General features: G+C 41.7%; 1 protein-coding gene across 1 annotated transcript in view; it reads left to right on the forward strand.

The window, feature by feature from the left end:
- The first annotated feature begins 4,350 nt into the window (after positions 1-4,350).
- Positions 4,351-26,494, forward strand: part of LOC136425710 (WD repeat-containing protein 19-like) — a 130,583-nt gene continuing 108,439 nt past the window's right edge. Inside the window, exons 1-8 of the mRNA XM_066414643.1 lie at positions 4,351-4,479; positions 5,441-5,506; positions 5,898-6,023; positions 14,465-14,517; positions 14,823-14,868; positions 20,122-20,254; positions 20,536-20,616; positions 25,469-25,581. Of these exons, the coding sequence (XP_066270740.1) occupies positions 5,911-6,023; positions 14,465-14,517; positions 14,823-14,868; positions 20,122-20,254; positions 20,536-20,616; positions 25,469-25,581 (539 nt within the window). The 5' untranslated portion in view covers positions 4,351-4,479; positions 5,441-5,506; positions 5,898-5,910. The remainder of the gene's footprint in view (positions 4,480-5,440; positions 5,507-5,897; positions 6,024-14,464; positions 14,518-14,822; positions 14,869-20,121; positions 20,255-20,535; positions 20,617-25,468; positions 25,582-26,494) is intronic.

The following is a 26,494-nucleotide window of genomic DNA, read 5'->3' on the forward strand; positions in this document are numbered from 1 at the left end:
TTGCTGGAAGGCCACAGATGACAAAACTTCATCACTGGAAGTCTAGCGATGAAGGCACATTCGGTGCTGGACACCAAGTGACTACTAAGGAACCCGTTACATCGGTACATTTGCCAAGGAAATTGTGAAACTCTGCAGGTTGCTCCACCGTAACACTTTGAATATCAATAAGGAAGTTTTATCATCTCGGTTGTCTTGATGCATTTCTAAAACCTACAAGCTGTTAAAATATAACGGGGGGAGACCATAGTCCGATATTAAACTGTTCTAAGTGAATGCGCATCTTTTGTCATCGTACATTTTGCCGTGAACACATCAAAAACAAGAGTCTTAAGACCCCAAATCTCCATGAAATTTGTTTTTATATGTGGTGGTTTTTATTTGCCCAGCTATTTCTTGTTGCTGCTGCTTGTTGTGTTTTATGTGCCATAGGTTGCTTGGGGAATTCTTATCCCAGATTCGAACCCAACAGGTGGCCGTGCCAGCTGTCATTGTATGCCTACGATGGACATATAGATTTTCCTCATTACTTATGCAAATTAAGTCCCAATTTGCATAATTTGCAGTTCAGTTTGTATATCTCTGTCCAAACTACCTGCGTATGAAATAATATGAAAATCTGTCGTTCCTTTCTTCAGTTATTCTCCTTGGAAGATTTTTACAAATACGCCATTGCAGCTCCAGTGACACATACCAGGGGGCCCAAATTGACTTTGACCTTTCTCCTCCCAGCACCTACCCACATACCAAATATCATTACAAGCCATCCACACGTTCTTCAGTTATGCTGATTTTAAGCGTCCGGTGACACAAACATTCACACAGGATAACACACTCCATGCAAAACAATATCCCCATGAAAAAATCTTTTTTCATTGAGATAACAAGCTTAGATCTTGCAACAGGCATATAACTGTGATTAAAGCTGCACAGACATAGTTTTCATTTAAACGTTCCGCACTCTGGTTTTATTGCACACGAAAGTCACGGTAGCTTTTGGGTTTGCATTCTAGTGGAACGTTCCAACACAAAAAGGGGGTCCAAACGCCGGTAAGGTGATAACCAGGTCATTACCGGTGCACGTTTAAGCATCCCATGGAAACAAAATTATACTAAAGCTTTGCAATATCATTTTTTGTCGCAAATATGTCCCATATTTTATATTACAGTACTTGTTCCAATACGGTGACATAGAAATTTCCCCTCTCATGGCGAGATCAACCTGTCGCCGACAAACAAAATGGCAGGACATAATGGCGGCCGTCATAGCGTGTTTCCTTGCTCAGTGTTGGGGCCCCAAAAGGGGTATACCGGTATACCTATACGGGTACCTATACGGGTACGGGTACCTATACAGGGTTTTCCCCTTACCCGCTTAGGAGGTCATGATAATGATATGCTAATAAACATGTTTTCCTCATTCTGGAACATTTGTGGATGAGAAAGTTGTCGACTGTTTCAAGTGCAATTTTTTGGCCTGCCACCAGTGGCTGCTTCTTTGGTGTTCTCCTATTATATCTGACCTGATCAACGTGCCCGGCTTGCACTACAGCCAGCGTGACGAGGACGAACGCCGGCAGGTTCAAGCCAGGGTCTTGCCCGTCCCTGTACATGCACCTCATCCGATTATGTTCGTTAAATAAAAATGAAAATAAGATAGAAGTACCCCCCCCGGAAAATGTCAAAAAATGACAGTCGAAGTTAGGTAAATTGTGTCATACATGTACAACAGTCCGAGGGAAATAAGATGATAAGTAGGTAGGTTATAACTTATATCTATTCAATTATGCCTATATAAGTATATAGATATTGAACAGAATAACTGTACATATAGCTTGTTCAAATCATGATGATCTTCCTTGCATCTTCGTAAAATATAATAGTAATGTTGAAAAATTGGTCATAGGTTCCCTGCTATGACCCCTAACCGGGGGCCACGGTGCTTTCAAATTCAACAAGTGAAAATGTACATGATACATGCATTTTCTACTTGGAACTTGAAGCAAGTGATCAAAGAAAATTGTTATATCATTTTATTATTACTGACAATCAGTGACAAGTAACAAAGATCATCAGATAGCTACAGTACTTAAATGTGCCTGATCATATTTTCTAAAGAGATCACCCCCCAAAAAAACCACAAATATGAACACAGTCCCTCCACAAAAAATTATGTCTATAAACTTTTGCTCCATAGCGTCGAAAACAAAGTTATTGTGAGACGCTCGGATTCGAGTTTCCGCGGTAGAGCCCACAATATTGAACAGAGCTCGATTGTAAAAGTAGCGCAATGTCACAGACCGCAGATACAGTAGAAGCCACTTAATTGCACATCGGATAAACGCACATTCCATTTAATTGCACCGAATCCCAAAATCCCAAACCGGTTCCCATTCACTGCATCGTTAGTGACTCAGCATATCTGCACGGCACATTGTCACCAATGCCAGATAACTGCACCAGTTTTTTTCAAAAATCCTCAACATATTAACAAAAAACGTGCGCTAAAATCGGCAAAAGCGGTAAAAATGAACCGATACATAACATACCAGCCGGAGTAAAGGCACAGTACCGCCAATATGTTTAAAACTGTTTTGAGTAACATAAGAAGGTGGTCTCCATTGACAGTCACGTTCATAGGAATCGTATGGGAGGTCCTGGGCCAGTCACGGGGCGTGTCGGCCTAACAAGGGCGGCATTACGCTTTGTCAGACAGCATGCTGTACTCAATAAAGATTGGTCTCTACCTGTACACTGTCTTATTACTGTGATTGCATTTAAGTTCGCGGGCCTTAGGCCTTTTATTATTGCAGCAGTATGTGACTATAGTGCTGCCGCGAACGTAAAACCACTGACAACACCCCATGTCATCCTTCACGCGAAATTAAATCCCCGCGAACTTAAATGTATTTACAGTGATAAGACAGTGTACAGGTATAGACCAGTCTTTATTGAGTACAGCATGCTGTCTGCTAAAGCGTAATCCTGCCTTTGCTAGGCATCTTTACATCACATTCAGTCGGAAACCACACAGTGACTCGGCAAGGGCCACAGACGGGTAGACAGACATAGTAGTCGCCTTTGGCGGTGCGGTGCTGACGTGATCATTTGTCACATTCTTTTATGGCAGAGCTGAATCCGCGTCGTAGAAACTTTCTGCATTCACCCGAAGGATGTATACGCGGGTTCGGCTCTGCTATAAGGATGATGATCTGTCACTGATCTAAATCATCTAGCCATATCTACCAAATGGATATGTAGTGCAGTACATTGTACAATTCACTACCATGGTGTTGACAGTCAAATCTGTCCAGACATGAGAGGGGGCACTGCTCTGGGCTCACCCGTAATCAGCAAACTAGATTTAGTTTCAATTCCTAGTTCCATGGCGGTAAATGATCTACGATTTTTTACATGTCCTTGAATACTGCATATGTAAATAAAGTTAATGACTAGCATAATTTCGTCTGTTTTCTTTGTGCTAGTGTTTCTGACTAACAATACACCCCCCCGTCCATGGTGGTGCTGTCCAACTGGGCCCTTCGCATTATTGCACCAGTCGGATAATTGCACCAAAAATACTGACAAATGGGTGGTGCAGTTTAGCGGATTCTACTGTACTTAAAAGTTACCGATTACATGTTGACACTAGAAACCCGCGATTAACCGCTAAATTGGGAAAATCTTACGATCATTTAAAAGAATGAACGCCCTGAAAATAAATATGGCCTTCTGTGTTGCCCCAAAATATAATATTTTCATGCGTTTACGGTATCAATTTAAAGATCGGTATCCGCGATACGCAATATATGCTGCTAGTTTTACTGTCGCCATACCTGAGAGTGGAAGAGAGTGGCGGCCATGTTTCCAGCCGTGTTTACCGAATCGTATCGGATATATTTCTGCCGATTTAGAGATTTTGTGGCCTCAAAACACATATCACAAGGGAAGTTAGTTATGATTGTTGTTTTTACGTGTTACATGTCTTCTGCGGACAAATTATTCTTCCGCCGCGCTGCCGATACCACAGATAGTGGTCAGGAAATTATTATTCCCCGTGCAGGCGTACACTCTACTCCACACGTTTTTTGATCAGCGTGCTTTGGTTTACGATGTAAGCAGAGACTGTCAAAGTTATTTATATGAAAATTATATTTTGAAATGCCAATGTCGCGTCTTATTTTCCCGTTTACTTTGTTGCGTCATAGCGATATCGACCGATTTGTTACTAGTGATTTATTTATCTTGCTTGTTTGTGCCTTTATTTAAACTCGATATTTAACTCTAACGGCCATAAGGCCGCTTTTCGTAGAGGTCGAGATCTTGATGAAGCAGGGTCAGGATTGGCACAAATCATTTATTTTTCATGTTTTACATCTCTTGCTAGCGGGTGTTTGGACTTCCGGAAAAGGCTCATGGCCCAGGACAGCTGAACTTTTGCTGGCAGAAAACTCTTGGCAACTACATTGCTACAACAGGGTAAGAATTCCATATCAGATGCAAATGATTTGATATAATGATACCAATAGTGCAGTAGGAACTATTGGAACTACATAGAATTTCAGTTTGGCCCTAACCTGATTGCCTGGCAGTCCCAAGTGCGGGCTTGTCTGGGCGATGCCTTGCACCGAATTGTGATCATTCAATAAAGTTATCTTTCCCTGCCGCCCTCCATACGAAATTTCCTACTGCCCTCTCTGTTTTGTGTCATTTTTTAAAAATGTAATACTATATAGATAGTTTGGGGGGGGCAGTTTTAGTGTTTCAGAAAGGGGGGAGGGCCAAGGAAAAAATTTTTGTAGCTGGGAGGGAGGGCCAGGGAAAAAAATTTTGGCAAGGGGGGAGGGCCAGGGAAATTTTTTCGGACCCAACATCCCACGCACCGGCCCTCCCCCCCCCACTAAATTCCGTACGGTCCCTTACTTCTGTGATCATACCGGGTAACCCTAAGTTTAGGCTTTGGAGAGATTGCTGGGTGCAGCCCGGAGAAATTTTGCCGACCCTGAGATAGTGACAATGTGACCACGGAGATAAATGTGGTTGGTTAGACGGGAATGCACGATTTCAAAATTTTCTCACATAGATTGCGAAGGAAACCCTCAAAACAACTCTTGTCAAGAGTTGCCCGTTGACCCAGAAGTCGGTGTGAGGCAGTCGATGTCGACATGCACCACGACCTGGAAAATTTCAGTTATGTACAGCGCTGCTACTTTGCTAAATTGAAAACCACTGAATTCAGAGCCTTGAATTTTTTTCATTCTGCAAAACTGCAGGTTGTTTGATAGTTCTTCTGCAAGCATGAAAATCGGACGGTAGACAGGTATTTCAAACATTCAGTATTCATTTTATTGTCTAAGCAGAAGTAGTATTATTACTTGTGGTGACTGGCATAATGCTCAGATAAGGATCTTAACCATATAAGGACTTGTGTCGTACACAGAGCAGACCATGTGGTGAGACTCTATGACAGACATGGTGAGCTGCAGGATGAGATCAGCCTCCCGGGGTAAGTCCAATTCAGTCCAATTCAGTATGCCAGCTGACTTTTCTCTTGTGCATCTGTATGCTCCTTTACTGCGGCTTAAGTCACTTGAAAAAAGGCCAAATGGCTGCTACACTCACATGCTAGGCGTTTGCCTATCCATCAAAATTATCTCAGTTTCTGTGGTAGTAACTCATGATCAGAAGTGGGGTAACCTGAAATGCCAATGGGAAACTTGCCGTTTGACTCAGGTTGCAGACTGGACAACCTGGCTTAAAGAATTATTTTGAAGACTGACTTGTACATGTAACATTCTACAGTATATTACTATATATGGTAATCATCCCTTTTTAAAGATAGAAAGCAATGGTGCTCTGCCAACTGTTAAGCGGTATGTTTGTACCCATGTTTGTAGGCTATGTGGTGGTATGGACTGGGATAAGGATGGGGACACTCTGGCAATCATCAATGACAAGACAGGAGTAGTGTTCCTTTGGGATGCCAACACCAACAGGACAACCCAACTGGACAGTGGGCTCAGGTTACTTTGAAATTCCTAGTTTTGTTTCATAATTGTGCTTATAGTGTGTACTTATTTTAAGTAATTGTTACGGGTGTGCAGAAAAGGTGAATTGGAAGGAAATGGAACTACAGAAAATGCTAAATGGAACAAAATATGTAGCAAACTGAAATAAAATGGATGGAAATGTAAGGAAACGGGGGTAAGGGGAAAACCCTGTATAGGTACCCGTACCCGTATACCTGTATAGGTATACCGGTATACCCCATTTAGGGCCCCAACAAGCCAGGAAACACGCTATGACTGCCGCCATATGGGGCACCCAGAACGGCTGTATTTTACGGTCTCCACATAGTGATATAAGACACAAACAGTTGACTATACTCGGTCAGAAAATAGCTGAACAATCATATTCTACGATCTTTTGATTTCTATGAAGGACGGAGTTTTGGAAAATACGGAATTTGCGAAGTTCGTACGGAGCGCCTGTCAGAACGTGCGGGCACCGATCTCGGAGACCTTTCAACTAAACCTGTTCTGAAAAGAAATTATCATTATCTTCAGATGCAATACTCATGATCTGTTTGGCTGGAGCTGCCAGTAAACCTGCGTAAAACCTACAGGAAACGCCCGGTTCTCGATGCACGGAAGGTCCGCCATGACACTTGTGCGAACTAGCCGCTTTGATAGACGGAAAGTAACCACTTCAAATATTGCGATACAAACATTACGGCCATTCGGCGTGATTTGTCTGAATATGCCGTGCTCGGTCTCTGTCTTTAGCGTGAGGCGTTACCTCTCCGAGATCGGTGCCCGCACGTTCTGACAGAGCTCCGTACGAACTTCTCAAATTCCGTTTATTCCAAAACTCCGTCCTTCAAAGAAATCAAAAGATCGTAAAATATGATTGTTCAGCTATTTTCTGACCGAGTATAGTCAACTGTCTGCGTCTTATATCAATGTGGAGACCGTAAAAAACCGCCGTTCTGGCCGGGTGCCCCATATGGCGGCCGTCATAGCGTGTTTCCTGGCTTGTTGGGGCCCCAAAGGGTATACCTATACGGGACCTATACGGGTACGGGTACCTATACAGGGTTTTCCCCTTACCCAGGAAACGGTACTGTGGTAGGAATGAAATACAGAGCTGGACAGTAAATGAATATGTTCTATCTTTAGAATATTACCCAGAAGGAGGCAAGGTTTAATTTTCACAGTGTTGTTGTTATGTTTGTGTGACTAAAATTATTCTCTGAGTCACAAGATCTGTGATTGTTACTTACAGCTCTGGAAAGACAAGATGTAATGATATGCTAATGCTGCTTCGTATAGCGCAGAGCTCTAGCCAGCGACCGTTTTTCCGTAAATTTACAGAACTTCACTGCAAGCGACGAAAATAATTGAAAACCAATCTGTAAACCTTGATGGACATAAATTGTGGGTAAAGCTCCAGAATGATCTCCAGAAAAATAGCGGAAGTTTGCAACAAAGCCGATTTAGATTTCTAATGCCTGCTGGCCACCCTCGACGACCCCAGCTAGACAACAGAGGCCTTGTGAGTGCTAAAGGGCTGTAAGGAACATCAGCGTCATGTACCCCCCTCCCCACTACAGTTCTGGCCGGTTGCATCGTACATCGTGCTGACGTGTTTGCCTTTGTTTTCCCGGGTTCACTGTCTGTTATTGCCAGCAAAGAAGCAAAAAAATCCAAAATGTTCCTGAAGTTATCAAGGCTTATTTTTTTTTGCCCTTTAATTGCCCATCCATGCCGCGTTACGGAAAGTGGACCAATAACGTGAGTCTTCCACTGCGTGAGTCTTCCACAGTACGTGGGCTTAGCACGAACTCATGAGATTCTGTTGGAAATTAATATAATGCCAGCCACAAAGCGGCTGTTTAGAATCCTTGAATCAGTGAATTTTTATTTTATTACAGTCAAGCCTGCCCAAGGCGTCAGCACCTGGGGGACCAAGCAAAAGTGGTCGTGTTGGACAGGTGGTCGCCTTGAAGAGGATCAACTCACAATATGTTTCCATGACCAAAGACAATATGTATCAATACATAAAAAAAGGACTATTTCTGTTGTTCAGACTGTAATAAACAAGAAGACTATGAAAAGAATCCTTCTCCCTTGGAAAGTCATGAGCCTATCTATTCAATGATGTTTCTTCCATTGGAACATCAGTTGCTAGCATGTTGTGTCACTGACATATCAGTTACCTGATAGCATGATGAGTTGTACCATGCATGGCTTTGAGAGATAACTACTTAGCACTCCTCAATCCAGAAAGATAAGATTGTCGTACAGTCAAACCTGTATTAGCGGTCACCTTTGCATAGCAGCCCCCTGGCCATAGTGGCCACTTTTTTCAGAATTTCAAGCGACTGCCTGACTGTTTATTTCGTGAATAGGCCACACCAATTCTATTTGTTGCTTCTCGGATTTTTTCAGAAAAAAATTGGAGCGACAGGGCAAACAAAAAATAAAGATAGAATTTTTTGCAAATAGTCTGGGGTGAAGATAAGGGTTTACATGCCATAAAGAGGATTATTCAAGTTTCAGCTTTGTATGGCTACTATGATTTCAGTAACGAAATTACCTTTTTCCATATGTAATATGAATAGTTTTAATTGAAAAATTACAACTTATGATAAAATGTGACCACACTTTCTATGTATGTGCAGGCCTTAATAATCTATTTTGGTGGCTATTGAGTTTTACAACTGAACAAATAGTAAAATTTATGAATGGGAATAGGGACCCAATTTTTTTTGGTTCAAAATGGGAAAAACAGGGGAGGCTATTCCAAGAAGCAACCAATAAAATTGGTGTGGCCATATAGGTTAGAAAATAAGTTTAGGAGGGAGTGTTTGGGAAAATCATCTTACCGAACATGGTCGCCACAAGATTTGGGAACCTTCTTACAAAATCAGCATTAAAGAACACATGTAAATGTCGTGTATGGTTTTGTTTTAGTCTTGATGTGGGTGTCAAATTTCAAAAATCACTAAAAAGCTGGGTTGACGCAACAACCTGTCCAGTGCGGACTGGTCTGGACAGTGGAAAAACCTGCTTGTCCAGTCTAAAAAAAGGGTCTGCATGGGGGTTATTGATAAATTTAGCAAATTGTCAGCAACAGTCAACGGGAAATTCAGGAGGATTGCCAAAGTTCAAGAATAAATTGATATATATTCCTATTTTGCATGGCCCAAGGGCGCAACCAACTTAAGGGGTCTGATGGCATGCTCCTTTAGAAAATTTTGAAATCTTGACCTTCTGAAAAGCTATCTATGTAGTAGTATGCAGTCAAAAGACCATTTGTTTCCAAAGAACATTGAAGTACATGTACGTTTCTTTGTTCCAATTCCTCATGTTAGTGTCTTCCTTCTGCCGAAATGTGAAACACATGTCTAGTCCTTTCATGCCTTCTCTTTGTTTCATCCTCAATGAGCAAACAGAAATGTCTCCTGAAGGCTCTTTCACCCTAATTTCTCAAAGTCAATGTCTGTGTTGTGAGCGCCAGAGGCAGGGTCTATCAAGCTCGTGACGTAGCAGTTTATCAGCATATCATTACCTATCGGATTTCCGTCTGTATGACAATCTGGATCATTCATATGCGTTGCTGCATTTTGGTAGAAGCCACACAAACACAGCAACAACGCTGTAAATATTAAAGCTTGCCTCATTCTGGGTATGTATGTTAATGATTTATTTACAGCCCACTTCTGCACTAAGTCTCTAGATCTTTTAGGACCTCTTATCTCAGTTCCATTTCCTTGTATTTCGCCCCCCCCCCCCTACTTTGCCCCTCGCGGAGTCATCTGGGGGTATTTGAAGTTGAAGTTGAATGCAGCAGGTCATTAGCATATCATTAACATTACATACATGTATCATCTTTCCAAAGCTGTTGGTAACAATGACAGATCTTCAGAGAATAAGATAGCCAGCAAACAGAACAACGCTGTAAAAATTTAACCTTACTTCAGTCTAATTCTAAGGCCACACCAATTTATTTTCTTGGTTAACGGATTCGCCGCTTTGTTTCCTTGCCAAATTAAAATAGAAATAAAAACAACTGTCAATGGGTCGGAAAATGAGCGTTTATTAGGAGCTAAGAGCAACCTTTGTGAAAAGTCTTACCGCCACATGGCCGCTATAAGATTCGGCAACATTCTCTTCAAATTCGGCAAGCATCATGACTGGTTCCTTGTAGCACTATTGACTTACTTGACTTGACTTATGTCGAGTGCCAGTCTACCTCCGCCACTCGAACCACTCTGCCAGCCCAGAAACGCCTGTCTTCCATTGCCCTCTCCAGAGACTCAGAGGGTAGGCCTGTGCCCTTCAGAATCTGTAGTACATCCGTGTAGGTGAGAGGCTGCCTTCCTGGTTTTCTCTTCCCATGCAGGGGTACCCAGAGCACCAGACTGGACGCCACTTCCTTGCTGTTCCTGAAGCAGTGCCCAGCAAACCTGAGTCGCCTATTTCTCACTTTCTGGGATATCCTCGGGAGTCCGGCATAAAGCTCTTTCTTTGTACAATGCCTATCCCATTTGATGTTGTGGACCCGCATTCTTGTGTAACATCTGTCGAGTTGTTTCTCCAACATGGGAGTGACGGTCCATGTTTCACATCCATATAGCAACACAGACTCCACGGTTGAGGTGAAGAGGCGCACTTTAAGCCTAGTTGGGAGGTCTGATTTCCAGATGTTGTCAAGCTTGTGGCAGGCCCTCCACGCTGCCGCCTTGCGAGCAGTGATATCCTTGGCTGTGCTCTCCATGTGAGATCCCAAGTACTTGAAGTCCCGTACTTCTTCTAGATCTGTTCCATCTTTGGTCTTCAAGCAGACAGGAATCTTCTGGTTGAATGCCATGTACTTGGTTTTTCCGGCGTTAATCGTCAGGCCCACCTTTGCAGTTGAGGTCTCAACATTCTGGAGTAGCTCCTGGCCCTGCTGGATTTCCTCCGAGAGAAGAGCGATATCATCAGCAAAGTCCAGGTCGACGACCACTCTTGGTCCGACTCTCCTACTCCTCCTGCGCATCAACTGGAAGCCCAGCTCTTCTTCCTTTCCCTGTATGGCAACTCTGATGGCATAATCCAGGATGATGACGAAGAGGTATGGTGCCAAGGTGTCGCCTTGTAACACCCCTGCTTGTATCCTGAAGGGTTTGGTGTCGCCATCTGGTGTTGTCACCTTCGCCCTGGTGTTCTCGTAGAGCCTGCCTATGGCGCTAACGATCCGCTCCGGGATACCGTAGGCCTGCAGGATCTTCAACATCTTGCCTCGATGGATCGTATCAAACGCCTTCTTAAAATCGATGAAGGTGATGATTGCAGGTAAGCTGTGACTCCTAATACCCTCAATCTGTATCTGTATCTATATAGCCGGTATAAACGCCATTCGGCGTAACACACCAGCTTGTATCAATCAATCTACGCAGAGCGAGTATGTGTCCAGCGGTCGATCGTCCCTCCCTGAATCCATTCTGGTTGTATCTCAGGTGTTCATCCACAGCTGGCCTTATTCTGTTAAGCAGCATCCTATTGAAGGTCTTGGCGACAAGTGAGCTGAGACTGATACCTCTATAGTTGCTCCCCAGTCTAAGATCTCCAGATTTGGGGATAGGAATGATGTTAAGCAGGGACCACTGCTCAGGTTTCTCACCCTCGATCAAAGCCTTGTAGCACTATTACTTATGAAAATATAGTGTGTGGCTTAGTTTCACTTTTAGTGTGGGGTTTTAGCCCCAAACTGCTAAATAAAAGCCAGAAATTTGGACCAATTTGGTGAGAGAAGATACCCAAAGCGTTTCTGTGTAGGTATCACAGAAGATTTGGCCCAAAGATTCGGCAACACAGGTGAAAAATGACTGGTTCATTTTACCAATATCATCCATAAAAATACCATTCATGGTGTTGTTTTGCTTGTAGTGTTGGTTTTTAGGTTCCAAAACCACTCAAAATGTTGAAATTTCCTAAAAAATCTGCGGAAATCAAGGGTGTAGAGGAGCAGGGTACTTTCCTACATATGCAAATGAGCACATATATGTAAATGTTCAGGTTTGTGTTTTAGTGTAACTTTAAAAAAGTATCATTCTTTTGGCAAACTGGGGAATAGAGGGTATTATTATTTTGTTGCAAATTCAAACTCTTGGACTGTACAGAGATGCAATTTGTGTGGGTCAATATTTTTACTTCTTTAATTACCGCTTATCAAAACTTTGCACTTTTCACACCTGGCACCACATACAACCCACAATTCCGTTGCTGCATGGCATGTTATTATAGTTAGCCTGACTGTCATCCTGTTTCAGTTCCAGGCTCTAAAAATAAATTGTCTGTGATTCCACACCTTACATCAAGATCCATTTCATGCATTTATCTTACAACTGAGCAGGTCACTAGCAAAGGAAATTAACAAACACCTCACCCACAATGTACAGACTATAAAAACTTCACGGAGAATTGTGTCCTACGGACTCTTGTTTTCGTTTGTTTTTAGTATATGAATTCCATTGTTTCCTGCTTCAGCTAGGTATAGTAATATTACTTCTATGAACTTCTTTGGTTTCCATGCACCAGCTAATACTGTTACTTTAATTTATCACTCTTCGATACTCTCGACTAGATTTTGTATATTTTGTTAACTATGATATCTCAATCTGCATTAAGTATGTACTTTTAGCACTCGGCGCTGCCGATGTGCCACCGCTTCAAAGTGAATAAAGTTCAAAGTTCAAAGTACAAATTAGCCTTTTTTATTGCAAATAGGTTGATAGCTATAGATCAGGCATGCCTGCAATAAATTGTGGAAAGAGAATTTACTGCACATTTGTAATTTCTGAAACATCTTAGTTGTAAGGCTGAATGGTTTGTTGATACTCTTCAAAAGAGGTTATCTAGATCTAAATTTGTGACTTTTCCCGGAATTTCTAGATCCCATCTGTGCCATGCTGTAAAAACGTACTTTTCAGCAGGTTGAACACTCCTGTATTGAAAGAAAAAGATAAATAAACACTTTTTCTTTACTTGCTCTAAAACACTACTTCGACTGTGTAGAGATGCAATTTGTGTGGGCCAATACTTTTAATTCTTTAATTACCGCTTATCGAAGTGCACTTTTCACACCTGGCTCCACATGCAACCCACGATTCCGTTGCTGCATAGGTACTAAAGTATCACAAAATGATATAGGACTGATGGTTCTAATCGAGAAATAGTGCTTCATGATAAAGATGACATAAAATGGACCAAACCATTAAAGTCTGGGGCCATGATTAACAAATATCCAGTATAATGGCCCATCCCTACACAATTAATCGCCAAATACAACAAAATAAACCAGGATAGTAATTGTCTGTGATTTCACACCTGACATCAAGATCCATTTCATGCATTTATCTTACAACTGAGCAGGTCACTAGCAAAGGAAATTAACAAACACCTCACCCACAATGTACACACTTTAAATACTTCACGGAGAATAGACCGATCCCAAAGCCACGCCCCCTGTTCGATTTCGAACACCTCCGTCAAAAACAGGGTTTGACGGACCAAACATGTCCGCCGCGGCTAGGTTGAAAATAATGCCACTGACTTCAGTTTAGCTTTTGTGGCACTGAAACCCTTTCAGAGCGGGCCAAATAAGAATGCTATGTCTTCTTTGTTGAAGGCTGTATCCACCGGGTAGAGTCGTTTAAGGAGGGGGTAGGTGTAGTTGCGGTGAGAGCGTAATGTTTTCGGTCAATGTTAAAGCGGTATGCGCCGCATAGCTTTCCCTTGTCGGTGGGAATCAGTGCCCAGTTTCTGACAAGCAGGCGATGCAGGTGTAAAACAGGGTTCATATATCTGTGACAGGGTTCCCACTGTATTGACTGCATGCATAACAGCTGCATGGTATTTAGTAACTAAGAATTAAAATACATCCTTTTACTTCCCTGTTCACTTTCAAGTTAACCAGTTTCACACACCAGTAACTGAAGAGACGAAACTCTGCGCTAGCGGACTTTGTAGTAGTCAGCATGTGGTACAAGCTTCCTCTCCTTGAGTGCCCGATCTATTTTCTTTTTAAATTCGTTTTTGTTCTGAGCATGCATTCAACCAATACAGTGGAAAACCTGTCCCAGATATACGTACCCTGCTTTACATGTGCCATTTCTGCCCCGCCAACGCTGTTTTTGACGGAGGTGGGCTGAATAGAACAGGGGGTTCTATGGGTCTTCTTTTCGTTCGATATGGTGTTCGACAGGATCGGTCTATTGTGTCCTACGGACTCTTGTTATTTTTAGTTTAGTTTAGCCCCCCCAAAAAGCGGCAAAAGCGGCTAACCCAAGAAAATAAATTGGTGTGGGCCAGGGGCCTTACCTGAACATTGACAAGACTAGTTGTTACAGTAGAAATTGTTGAGAAGATACTGCAGAAAGATCAACGCTTTTAATACAGGTCTTCTTTTCTTTCAGGGACCAACTTACATTTGTTTCCTGGTCCAAAGTGTCACCACTTCTGGCAATAGGTAAAACTACAGACTTAATGTGTCAGTAAAGAATTTGATATTGTAAGATGTGTAATATACAGCAATAGACATTTTGGTTGAAAAGATATTTTCTGAATCTGTCAGAAATTGCCATTCTTAATATATATTTTGAAGGTCAGAAATCTACAAATGTATCATGCCACCGACAGTGTCGTGTGATAACTGTCATGCTCTTTGCAACAGAATTTCCTGGTTACAACACTTTTGCTCCTCTATATCCTGCATGTAGGCCTTATAACGACTGCTCTGAAAACCCTGCCTTGTACTATCTGTTGTTTCTTCAGGAACAGCCAAAGGGAACCTCCTGTTATATAACCACCAAACATCCAGGTAAGGAAACCTCTTTTATACAACTGCTAAACATCTATATAAGTGAGGCAACCTCTTGTTGTACAACCACTAAACCTCCAAGAAAGGCAGCCTCTTGTACAACGGTTACCACTAAACATCCAAGTAAGGTAGCCTTTTATTGTACAACCACTAAACATCCAGGTAAGGTAGTCTCTTTATATACAACCACTAAACACCAAGGTAAGGCAACCTCTTTTATACAACCACTAACCTAAAGAAGGTAGCCTCTTGATGTACACCTGCTAAACATCCAGGTAAGGTAGCCTTTTGTTGTACAACCACTATACATCCAGGTAAGGTAGTCTCTTTATATACAACCACTAAACACCAAGGTAAGGCAACCTCTTTTTTTACAACCACTAACCTAAAGAAGGTAGCCTCTTGATGTACACCTGCTAAACATCCAGGTAAGGTAGCCTCTTGTTGTACAACCACTAAACATCCAGGTAAGGCAGCCTTTTGTTGCACAACCACTAAGCATCCAGGTAAGGCAACCTTGTACATGTACATCTTCTAAACATCCAGGTAAGGCAGCCTCTTGTTGCACAACCACTAAGCATCCAGGTAAGGCAGCCTCTTGTACAAGCACTACATGCCCAGGTAAGGTAACCTCTTGTTGTGCAACCACTAAACACCAAGGTAAGGCAACCTCTTTTATACAACCACTGACCTAAAGAAGGTAGCCTCTTGATGTACATCTGCTAAACATCCAGGTAAGGCAGCCTCTTGTTGTACCTCAATGAAAAGCGGCCTGCATACCGATTTGAGCTTATCATGAATAAACAAAGGTTCAAACAAACAAACAAACAAACATGTACATCCGTTAAACATCTAAGTAAGGCAGCCTCTTGTTATGCAACCAATAAACATCCAGCTAAGGCAACCTATTTTTCTACAATCACTAAACATCCAGGTAAGGCAGTCTGACTCTTATATACATTCAACCACTACATACACCCTGGTAAGGCAGCCTCTTGTACAACCGCATCCAGGTATGGCAACCTCTTTTTGTGCAACCACTGAAGGTGGGAGATCTAGACAGGCATGCCGCAGCAATATTTCAAAAAAATTATTCAGACAAAATAACCATCTGATTTGTTAGATACATTGTATATAGCTGCTCTGTTATCATTATCTGGCATCATTTTCCCACATAGGATGCCATTTTGGCTATTCCTTCCCTCCGTCTGGAAAGCTGGCTTCTCTGGCCTGGTTGTGTCAGATAGTGTGTTTGCAGAGGTCATTGACCCGTATGTCACTGTTAGTGCTTGGATGATTGGGGAAAAAGCAAATAATGGCAATTTTGGGTCATTTTAGGATTAGTAAATGCCAATTTTATGAATACTACCCCTACAGCATGATTTAAAGGCAAACGTCTGACAAAACTGTATATGATATTGCAGAAAAGGACATGCTGTTCTGAGGTTTGCCACCTGAACTTGCCTCTTATGGGTGGCATTAGCATTCTGATGCTGAGGGCCCACAGAAGGAGGTACTCATTAAATCATTGAAACAAATTCACCAAAAATTACTTTCAAAAGATATAAAAAAAGGAGCCAGTGTATTGACCAATAGCACTATTATGCATCTGTCCCTAAAATACTAGCTTTTTACATTGGATCGTTAGCGAGGAGGAACCACTTTTGTAAAAAAAGGGGCATGGCCCTGTAATTGTTGATGACGTCATTATGACGTCATAAAATGTTGCATAAATTATTGTCTTGCACAAAGGTACTTGGAGAAAAAAATCAAGAGCCACACATAACACTATGTAGTATTTTGAAGACGCCCTAGAGAAGTGCTGCGGCATGCCTGTCCCCCACCTGGCATCCAAGTAAGGCAACCTCTTGTTCTTCAACCACTAAACATCCAGGTAAGGCAACCTCTTGTTCTTCAACCACTAAACATCCAGGTAAGGCAACCTCTTGTTCTTCAACCACTAAACATCCAGGTAAGGCAACCTCTTGTTCTTCAACCACTAAACATCCAAGTAAGGCAACCTCTTGTTCTTCAACCACTGAACATCCAAGTAAGGCAACCTCTTGTTCTTCAACCACTAAACATCCAAGTAAGGCAACCTCTTGTTCTTCAACCACTAAACATCCAAGTAAGGCAACCTCTTGTTCTTCAACCACTAAACATCCAGGTAAGGCAACCTTTTGTTGTACAACCACTAAACATCCACACCCTCACAATAGAAAACTTTCATTGAAATAGATAGTGTGAGTCTGTTATGAAGTTGCAATCAGATGGACATGTGACTCCCATTGCAGGAGAGGTTGCTAGGCAAGACAAGCCATACAAGATCGCAGTGTTGCCACTTATCAAAACTAATGTACAATCAAGACACATTTGGATATATGGCTCAATATCGTCGAATATCATACGTATATGTATGACCTTAAATCTGACATCTAAAGTACTATAATTCTTGATTTTAGCTGATTTAACGGTAACTAGTCAACAGCTAAAATTTCATCATCACAAATATTTGGTCACTAATAATTGAGACAGTAATGTTTGTTCCCACCGTTAAAATTAAGTGCCGTGACCTACTCCATTTTCCCCTAACGGCTATGTTTTCCTGCCGCTATATTAAAGTGGTTAACAGTAAGACAGACAATTTTTAGAATTGGTGTATCTTGTTACTAGTATGTACGTTTACAGAAAACAGGTCACTGACCATACTTGATAAGGGGGTTATGTATGGAATGCAAGAGTTAAGATATCGGTTTGTTTTGACTTTCGGACGGTTCAGTTTATGACAGTACCCAGTCACTCTGCCAGTGATCTGAGCCCTAGGTGTTAGTAGCCCTTCAGGGTTCTAGCGAACTTGAGGCACAATTGTTCACGTCTGGTGACGAGAGTTGAAAGTCTGAGGTGGGACACACCTTTTTCTGCTCTGAATGTGAAGATCAACTACTTTGAGACTCGGAATGACAGCCATTTCAATATCGTTGATTCGGAGAGGGGGCGGGGGAGGTGGATTTCTGGCGAATGTACATGTACGTGCATGGTCAGACATTTTCCACCATTCAACAGCATGTAGTTCCTTTGTGTCCACATGTGTAGGTCATCAAGTGCATTCTGTAGGGTGGGATGCTCGCAAAGTGTTTTTGTCTCCAGTTAAGCCTACTTTACACTGGCGATGATATATAGGCATGCGACTGCCTAATGTCACAATGCTGCCGGTGACCCATTTTTTGGCCGTCTAAAGAGGATCAAAATAATCGTGAGACGGCAATAAACGGGAATCCAGGAATCGTCGTCGGGACCACCTCAGACCCAGTCGTGCGACCGCTCGGCGGGGGCCGAGCTGTCTTTTTCTGTGTCAGAAGAAAGCCGGCGCAGGTGATGGAAGTGGGAGGTCACGGGTCATATGCAAATAAGCACACAGGCGCTACTTCCTGTCAAGCAGCATGGTAATCTCGCACCATTTTTCTGTGGATTGAAGGGTGTGTTGGCTGCTGTTTTTGTTATTCTGAGTGAATTTGACGGCTGTTAGAAGAGAGAGATAAAACAGTGGACAGCCACCTGGCAGAAGGCCGCAGCAAGCTTTGGGCGGACGTTGAATCACTACTTCTCGGATACGTACCAATCCATCGATCTACCTGCCTGGCTTCCAGTATAGCCAGGCCGGTGGCAGCCCCGAATGCTAGGTTCAAATCCATGTATTGCCCGTCTCTGTGTATACGTCAAATTGCCCTTCTTTGCTAGGCACGAACTCGATGTCACATCCGCAGGGCAACGCGTGTTACAGGCGGAAAAAGAACAATCTGCTGTAGCATGACAAAAAATAGTGGTTCTTCCACCATTTTGAACTGGCGAGCAAGTTGTCAGAGGTCATTATACTGTAGGTCAATGAGTGTCATGCATGCAATCCTGCGCTGTGTCTTAAGAAAACCATCGCTCACAACAATGATCGCACGACTATATCGTCGCCAGTGGAAAGTAGGCCTAAGTTCATGTCATCAACATATTTCCAGACAGGATGGGTAGTGTCACTTGCAGCATCATCAGGAGGACCAAGAACAGATTAGGGCCAAGGAGAGCTACTCCATCCAACAAAGTTCCCCAGTTGGAGAGGGACCGGGCGTACCGTACACACATGTCTCCAACCGAATAATTAAACTACAACCCACGGCACCAACTCTGGTCTTAAGCCTTCGGTCAGAAACTTGTCAACAGCACTGTTATGATGGACCCTGTGGAAGGCCTTGGAGAAATCCATGGCTGTAATTGTGTTGATAGTTGAATGAGCTATGGGAGAGAGTGAGTGAGTGAGTGAGTGAGTTGATGGGCTTTCAGCTTCCTTGCAGAGCTTGTTGACTAGGTTTACAAGGGCATGGACAGTTGATCGTCCTTTCAGGCTGCCAAACTGTCTCTGGTCGAACGTCATGTCATAAGGGATCTATTTTTTGACAAAAAACTTGATGATATTAGCAAACTGTGATGTCAGGGAAATAGGTCTCAACTGGTCGAGGTTGGCTGGTTGGGACTTGGGGACAGGAAAAACCACTGCCTGTTTCCGTTGGCTGGGAACTGTACTGCGTAGGAGGAGTTCAGAACATTTCACAAAGTCACTGGTCATATATAGGTTGAATAACTTTTGAAAGAAAATGAGATCATGAGGCTAATACATTGTAGAATGGTCATACATGTACATGTCACATAACCTGATTGGTTTCACTTAAATGTTTAGTGTATTGTTACATGGAGTGTTTACCTTATGAATGGGCAGATGATAAACTGAAACTGTCATCTTCTCCATTTTGATGTCTGATATAACAGCAAATATTTGATGAATAAATGATTTCATGGCATGAAATGATGATGATGATGATGATGATGATGATGATGATGATGATGATGATGATGATGAAAGTGAGAAAGCGAAGTGTAGCTGATGTTGATCTGTTTATTCCAACGGTAGGAAAGTTCCAATCCTCGGAAAGCACAAAGCAGATGATAAACTGAAACTGTCATCTTCTCCATTTTGATGTCTGATATAACAGCAAATATTTGATGAATAAATGATTTCATGGCATGAAATGATGATGATGATGATGATGATGATGATGATGATGATGATGATGATGATGATGATGATGATGATGATGATGATGATGATGATGATGATGATGATGATGATGATGATGATGATGATGATGATGATGATGAAAGTGAGAAAGCGAAGTGTAGCTGATGTTGATCTGTTTATTCCAACGGTAGGAAAGTTCCAATCCTCGGAAAGCACACCAAGAAAATCAGCTGTGGTTGTTGGAGCCAACAGAATTTGCTGGCTCTGGCTAGCGAGGACAAAACCATCACTGTAAGCAGTCAGGATGGAGATACCATACGACAGGTCAGTCGGCGTATACCCCCACCCCACCAGAACATGGTGTGTATTAGAGTTCCATGACCCAATCCCTTGTCTCATTAATTATGCAAATGAGATAATTTACTACTCTGGTTGTCTTTTTGTTAATAATAGAGGTCATTAGTGCATATTCTAACATTGATTCCAGTTCCCATTTTGGTTGTAGGTGAAGTTACTTTTATTAGATTTTAGGTTAGTTAAAGTTGACCATACAACAATGCAGGTACTATGTACGTAGTACTACGTAAGACTCTTTTTCTGAGCAGACCTCCATCAGAGCTGACCCTGTGGACCTGCAGTTCTCTGAGATGAAGACAGATGAAAGGAGTCCTAGTGGGGAGAACACCGTGAGTATTACATTATATTAGATTTATCACAAATTGTCTTCTTATTATGCTTGGAAACTGTTAACATTTCCTGAATAGGAAGAGACATGTAGCATCTTGAGTATATGTAACAGCAGGTCTCGAATTACCACACGCACTCATCCAGGGCTCCAGACTAACTTTTAGGCCTAGGAGCACTGTGCTCCTAACTCAAAAAAGTTAGGAGCACCAGCAAAAATCTAGGAGCACCACTACAAAAAGTTGGAAGAACAAGTAAAAGTCTTGGCTATACCAAATAATACTCCTATTAATCAATGTTAACAACCGGGAATGAAGTATTTGAATAGATCATAAAAGATAAAAGCCTACATTGATGGTGCAGAACAATTGGCAATTCAATTCATTCAATACCTTCCTACATACTGATACTAGTACGATGGATTTTTAGAAAAATTCGGCATAGGTTCCCCGGCTGGCCCCTATCCGGGGGCCACGGTGCCTCAAGTTCAACAAGTTAAAAAATACACAATGGTATTTTTTGCTTGGAACAAGGCAAGTAATGATTCACATAACCTTGAATGATAAATAAATAGATGACTCTAGAACTTATCTATTGGGTTCATGACCAAAACAAATAAAGTCATATTCCATAATTTGAAACTTCACTGCTGGCATCAAGTTCAACATTTTTACAGGCATTTCTTTTCTTTTTAAACTCACCCTCTGTCTACAAATAATCCAAAATACTTTAATATCCTTAAAACTCTTGCTCAATAGTATCAAAAATGATCTGTTTGTGCCGACCCAGTCAAATATCTTCGGTTCCTTCGAAACGCGTAGTTCAAATTTCGCGGGTCAGGACCGCGCGGCGCCGCCATCCAATGACAGGCCGACCGCATGGGGAAAGCTTTGTGAATCGCCGCTGTGCAGTATAGACAGCAGCAGAATGAAAGTACATTTAGCACCATAACAACGGGCAGGTAATGAGCTTTGAAATGATACCGATGACAAAAGGAAAATTTGATATTTTTTAAAATAAAACTCCACTTGAATTGATTCATAAATTTTTCATCATAAAAATCATCGCTTGAACAGGTATAAATATGACCGCAGGAAACAAGCCTTTCATTCTGCTGCGGTCTATTTTTCATAAACATCATGGCCGCCATTGAAAACAGCGAGCGTCCGGCGAGCGCTCACTTTCATCGACAAAGTTTTGGCGTTTGAAACATTTTACAAATCGAACAAATACACCACAAAGGAGAGAAACTTATATCCTTTATTTCTATGGGTAACTTTGCCACTAGGAACGGATAGTTTTTGTACCGCGGGTGTGGGAACATGATAGAAAATTCACCGACGATATTCGCGGTAGCATTGGAATACCTATATTTTCGGCTTACCGCTTAGTTCTTCAGGCATTATCCTGGTGCAGGTCTTAATTTTTGATTGTCGCACCGTGCGACCGTGATTTTAAATCTAGTCGCATTCTCAAAAAACTGGTCGCATACATGTTGTATGCGAGTCGCACTCACGAGCGCTGTCATCACTTTGTGCACATGTAATTAGAGAGGTACATGTAAGATTTCCAAGCTATTTGTAAGATTTACCAACTTTTCTACCTTGAAATTATCATCCTCGTTCACCAGGACCCTTCCGCTCCACGTTACATCGCTCGCGTAAAGGGCCCTGGTAACATGGTCTGGCATCCATGGTTATGACGATATCGCCACCAAAACAGCTTCAGCCAATCAGAGGGGTTAAAAACCGTTTGCTTCCTCTCATCGGAAGCCAGCGCGCAAAGAACGCTGGGAAGCTATCAACCAATCAGGTTACGTGTTACGGCTAGCTCATTAATTATTCATGAGCTACAACTGCCGTTTGTGCCAAATAAGGATTAGCTCATTAACTATTCATGAGCTACAACTGCCGTTTGTGCCAAATAAGGGTTAGCTCATTAATTATTCATGAGCAAGTCGCGTCGACCTGCAATAACCATGGATGCCAGCCCATGTTACCAGGGCCCTTTACGCGAGCGATGTAACGTGGAGCGGAAGGGTCCCGGTGAACGAGGATGGAAATTATGAGAATTTTGCTAAAAAAGAAGTTTTTTGCCCTGGGTGTTTCTTTGCTACACTTTTTCCTTTTATTGAAATTTTTCTCATTGAACATGAACTTAATGTAACATCTAAACGTAATTCCACCAGGGTATATAAATCCGCCACCCAGAAAAGATACGTACAAACAGATCAGCATCCTCTGGACAGTATAATGCACTCCTGTATATCTAAACTTTGCATACCTGGAGGATGCTGCACTAGGGATATGTCAAACCCGAAGGAGGTTGCTGTAATCAAATATCCATTATTGGGTTCTATCATGTATTAGCATACACACAAAATATGCTTATGATGTAGACGTAGGTTCCTGTGTTCAGCTCGATAAGTATGCAAGCAATCGTACATGTAAGTATCAAAACATTGGGTGAATGTTCCTTCTGCCCCTTTTGGGTCCAGACAGCACTTACTGGGAAATAAAAGTTCCAACTTTTGAAGATAAATTGTCAAGTTTATATAATGTTTATGTAATGTTAGTGTCTTTGCTAACATTCTACTTGAGACTCTGTTGTGCAAGCAAAAATAGTTTGTGGAAGTATTGTTATCTCCATGAAAAATGGAAATATTGTTTTGGGTGTGTCTGCATATGTGTTTGTTTGTGTGTTTGTCTGTTTGTGTTTCCGCACTACTGTAGTCAGCATAACTCAGGAGCCTCTTGATGGATTACGATGATATTTGGTATGTAGGCAGGTGTTGTGAAGCCGAAGTTCAAGGTCGATTTTGGGCCCCCTGGTATGTGATCTTGGTACTGCAGCAGAACTTCAATTTTTGTATCTTTTGACCTGGACGTGCTGTGGTCTTCATTTTTGGGTGGCAGATAGCTTGTGATGTAATAAAGAAGTGGTGTGGGTTTGGGCCCTCTAGCAGCTTCCTCTGGAACTGCAGGGGCGTTTTTGGGAAAATCTTCTAAGGAGAATAACTGAATAAAGGAACGACGGATTTCCACGATATTTAGTATGCAGGTAGCTTAGACAGAGATGTACACAATGAAGTGGAAATTATGCTAATAGGGACTTAATTTGCATAGTTAATGAGGAAAATCCTTATTTGCAGTGTTTTCCATTATCAGACTTAAGGTTTTGGGCCGGAGTTTTTTTGCGATCATTTCGTATGTAGGCCGACACCCCCAGTCCGAGGGGCTACAATTCCGCCAAGAAAAGTAGGACAGAAAATGTTTAATCATATTGGCGAAAAGCGGTTTCTGGCTGCTTTCCGATTTATTTATTGGTATCGTCTGCTGTCTCTTTATTTTGGGTAGAAACCATAGAAAAATGTAAATTTTGGACTCAAAAAGTATCACTTTTTACCGCTTGTTTGATCAAACCTGCTTGAAAAAATGAAAAAAACGAGTTTTCCTGGGGTCACGGCATACGTGCTGAGAAACCTTAGTAAATGATGGCTCTGAAAAATGAAAAAAATTTAAAAAGGCATGTGATAACTTTTTCGCGATCTCCGATGACGCAAATTCGGTGAAAATGCATTAAAAACACTGCTATTTGGGTCATCAGGTGAGAAAACCGCATCACCGTTGCCGTGGACTAATACGAAAAAGGCTTCGATGGCGGACCAACTGCACCGCGCCCAAAAATACTACAACTCACAGGCTTTTCAGAAGATTCAAAATATTTATGCACAGATAAAACCATTACCAAGCAATCTCGGGCAGAAATCAGGGTGACGACCACGCACTTCCGGCAGATTACCGGGTCATGACCCAACCCCCGGTCACAATTGAACTCCGACCCGGAACCTAAATACATGTAACGTATGTAGTTTATGGAAAGTGGATCATCAGCAGATACCAATTATGCAAATAAATTCCTAATTTGCATAATTAATGCAAAACACCATATCTCATCAATTGGAAAATTATAGGACTGTCAATATGATACTTAGTATGCAGGTAGCTTAGACAGAGATATACATAATGAAGTGCAAATTATACTTATTGTGACTTAATTTAATTTTTTAAATGTTTTTATTTAGTTTATGGAAAGTGGAGCATCAACAAAACCCAATTATGCAAATAAATTCCTAATTTGCATAATTAATGCAAAAACACCATAATTCATCTAATTGGAAAATTATAGGACTGTCAATATTGCAACATGTGTAAGTTAGATAAAGGTGTTGATGACCAAGCATATATTATGCAAATGTGTAAGTCATTTGCATGAATAGAATTGTTCATGGAGATATGAGGTCGTGTAACTCTTGTTTCTTATGTGCACATGTGCACCTTTGCTAAATGATGTAAATGCAGGGCTGAACAGTTATGGGAATTATTTCCGGAGGCCATGGATTTCTGTGACATTTTTCACTTTTAGTAACAAATATTTATTTTTTTTAATTTCTTTTTTTTTTAAAGTCACTTCTCTTCATTCATGTGATTACCATCTTCTTTCAATGTGTAGTTTGCAGTGTAAGATGGCATTTTTCCCACTCAGCAATCACACTGGCATTAAAGAAATGTATACAGATTCTAAAACATAATTTCATGGTGTTTAAAAAAACTGTGGAGATCATTAGGAGCTGAAGGACTGAAAATGAGGTGACCATGGTGACAGAATTTCAGCTCTGAGTCCCTTCACTTCTGTGGAATTCATCTCTAAAATTTATGAATTTCATGGCCCAGGATATACCTGTTATAGTGAGTGAGTTTTTCACTTTTACCGGGGTATATGAATCTGGCACTATTTTCATCATGCAATTGTAAACTGATGTGTTGTATTCTGATTGCTTTTGATGTATGGCAGGTCAGTGTTGTGCTGGGGAAGAAGACATTGTTCCTGTTCAACATCAATGATCCCGACAACCCCATTGAGCTTGCTTTTCAGCCCCGCTATGGTAATATTGTAGCATACAAATGGTAAGGCATTTTGTTTTCTGCTCTTACAATCCAAGGTAGAGGAGAACATTTTAAAGAGACTTGCAAGTGTCTTGTATATGCAGTCTCACAGTAAGCCAGATTTTGTGTATAGAAATAACATATTGAGCGCCCAAGTTTCTAGGGGGGTCCGGGGGTATGCCTCCCAGGAAAATTTTGAAATCTTAAACCTCTGAAACGGTATCTCCAGCATTTTGAGGGACAAGTTTTGCTGGTAGACAAAGCTTTTAATTAATCATGCCATCTCTTTTAGTGAAAAATTGCATGGGCCTTCGTTGCAAACAAATGAAATTTAGCACCACGAAACTTAATTATTTTGCCTACGACACGGAATTTTAGTTGGTAGAAATAAAACATTTTCATCACCGGTCCCGTTTGCCCCCTGTACTAAAATACAATATTATAGGTAATATCAGACACCTTGATACTTTAGACACAACGCCCTAAAGACGCCCAATGGTTTCCTTTCATGTTTCCTCAGTCTTTTTCGTTCTCCGGTGATTTCCACTTATTTGATCAAAATTTGTCGATTCAAGCCTTCAAACAGCCCCATCGTCGCACCAAATATCAATTTCAAATAAAACCTCACGGATTCGCTTCAGGTCACATCTCGTGAACCGCGAGACTTGAGTGTCATTGGTCTATTTTCTAAGAAAATGCAAATAACTCCGCGTGAAACTTGAACAATTTAAGCCAAAAAATGCGGAAAGCCTGGTAACTTCCGTAGTATTTCGGAAGCTTTTTTTGTGCTTTTTTTGTGGCTATAACTGGCGGTGAACCGGGGAAAACAAAAGACAAAAAACGTCAGCCCGATGCGACTGGGTGGGGCACTTTTAGTGGGGAGGGGGGCGCACAACGCTGATTTTCCCTCGGCCCACAAACTCCAAAATGTGAT

The sequence above is a fragment of the Branchiostoma lanceolatum genome, chromosome 19 (assembly GCF_035083965.1).
Source record: "Branchiostoma lanceolatum isolate klBraLanc5 chromosome 19, klBraLanc5.hap2, whole genome shotgun sequence".
Classification (NCBI taxonomy): Eukaryota; Metazoa; Chordata; class Leptocardii; order Amphioxiformes; family Branchiostomatidae; genus Branchiostoma; species Branchiostoma lanceolatum.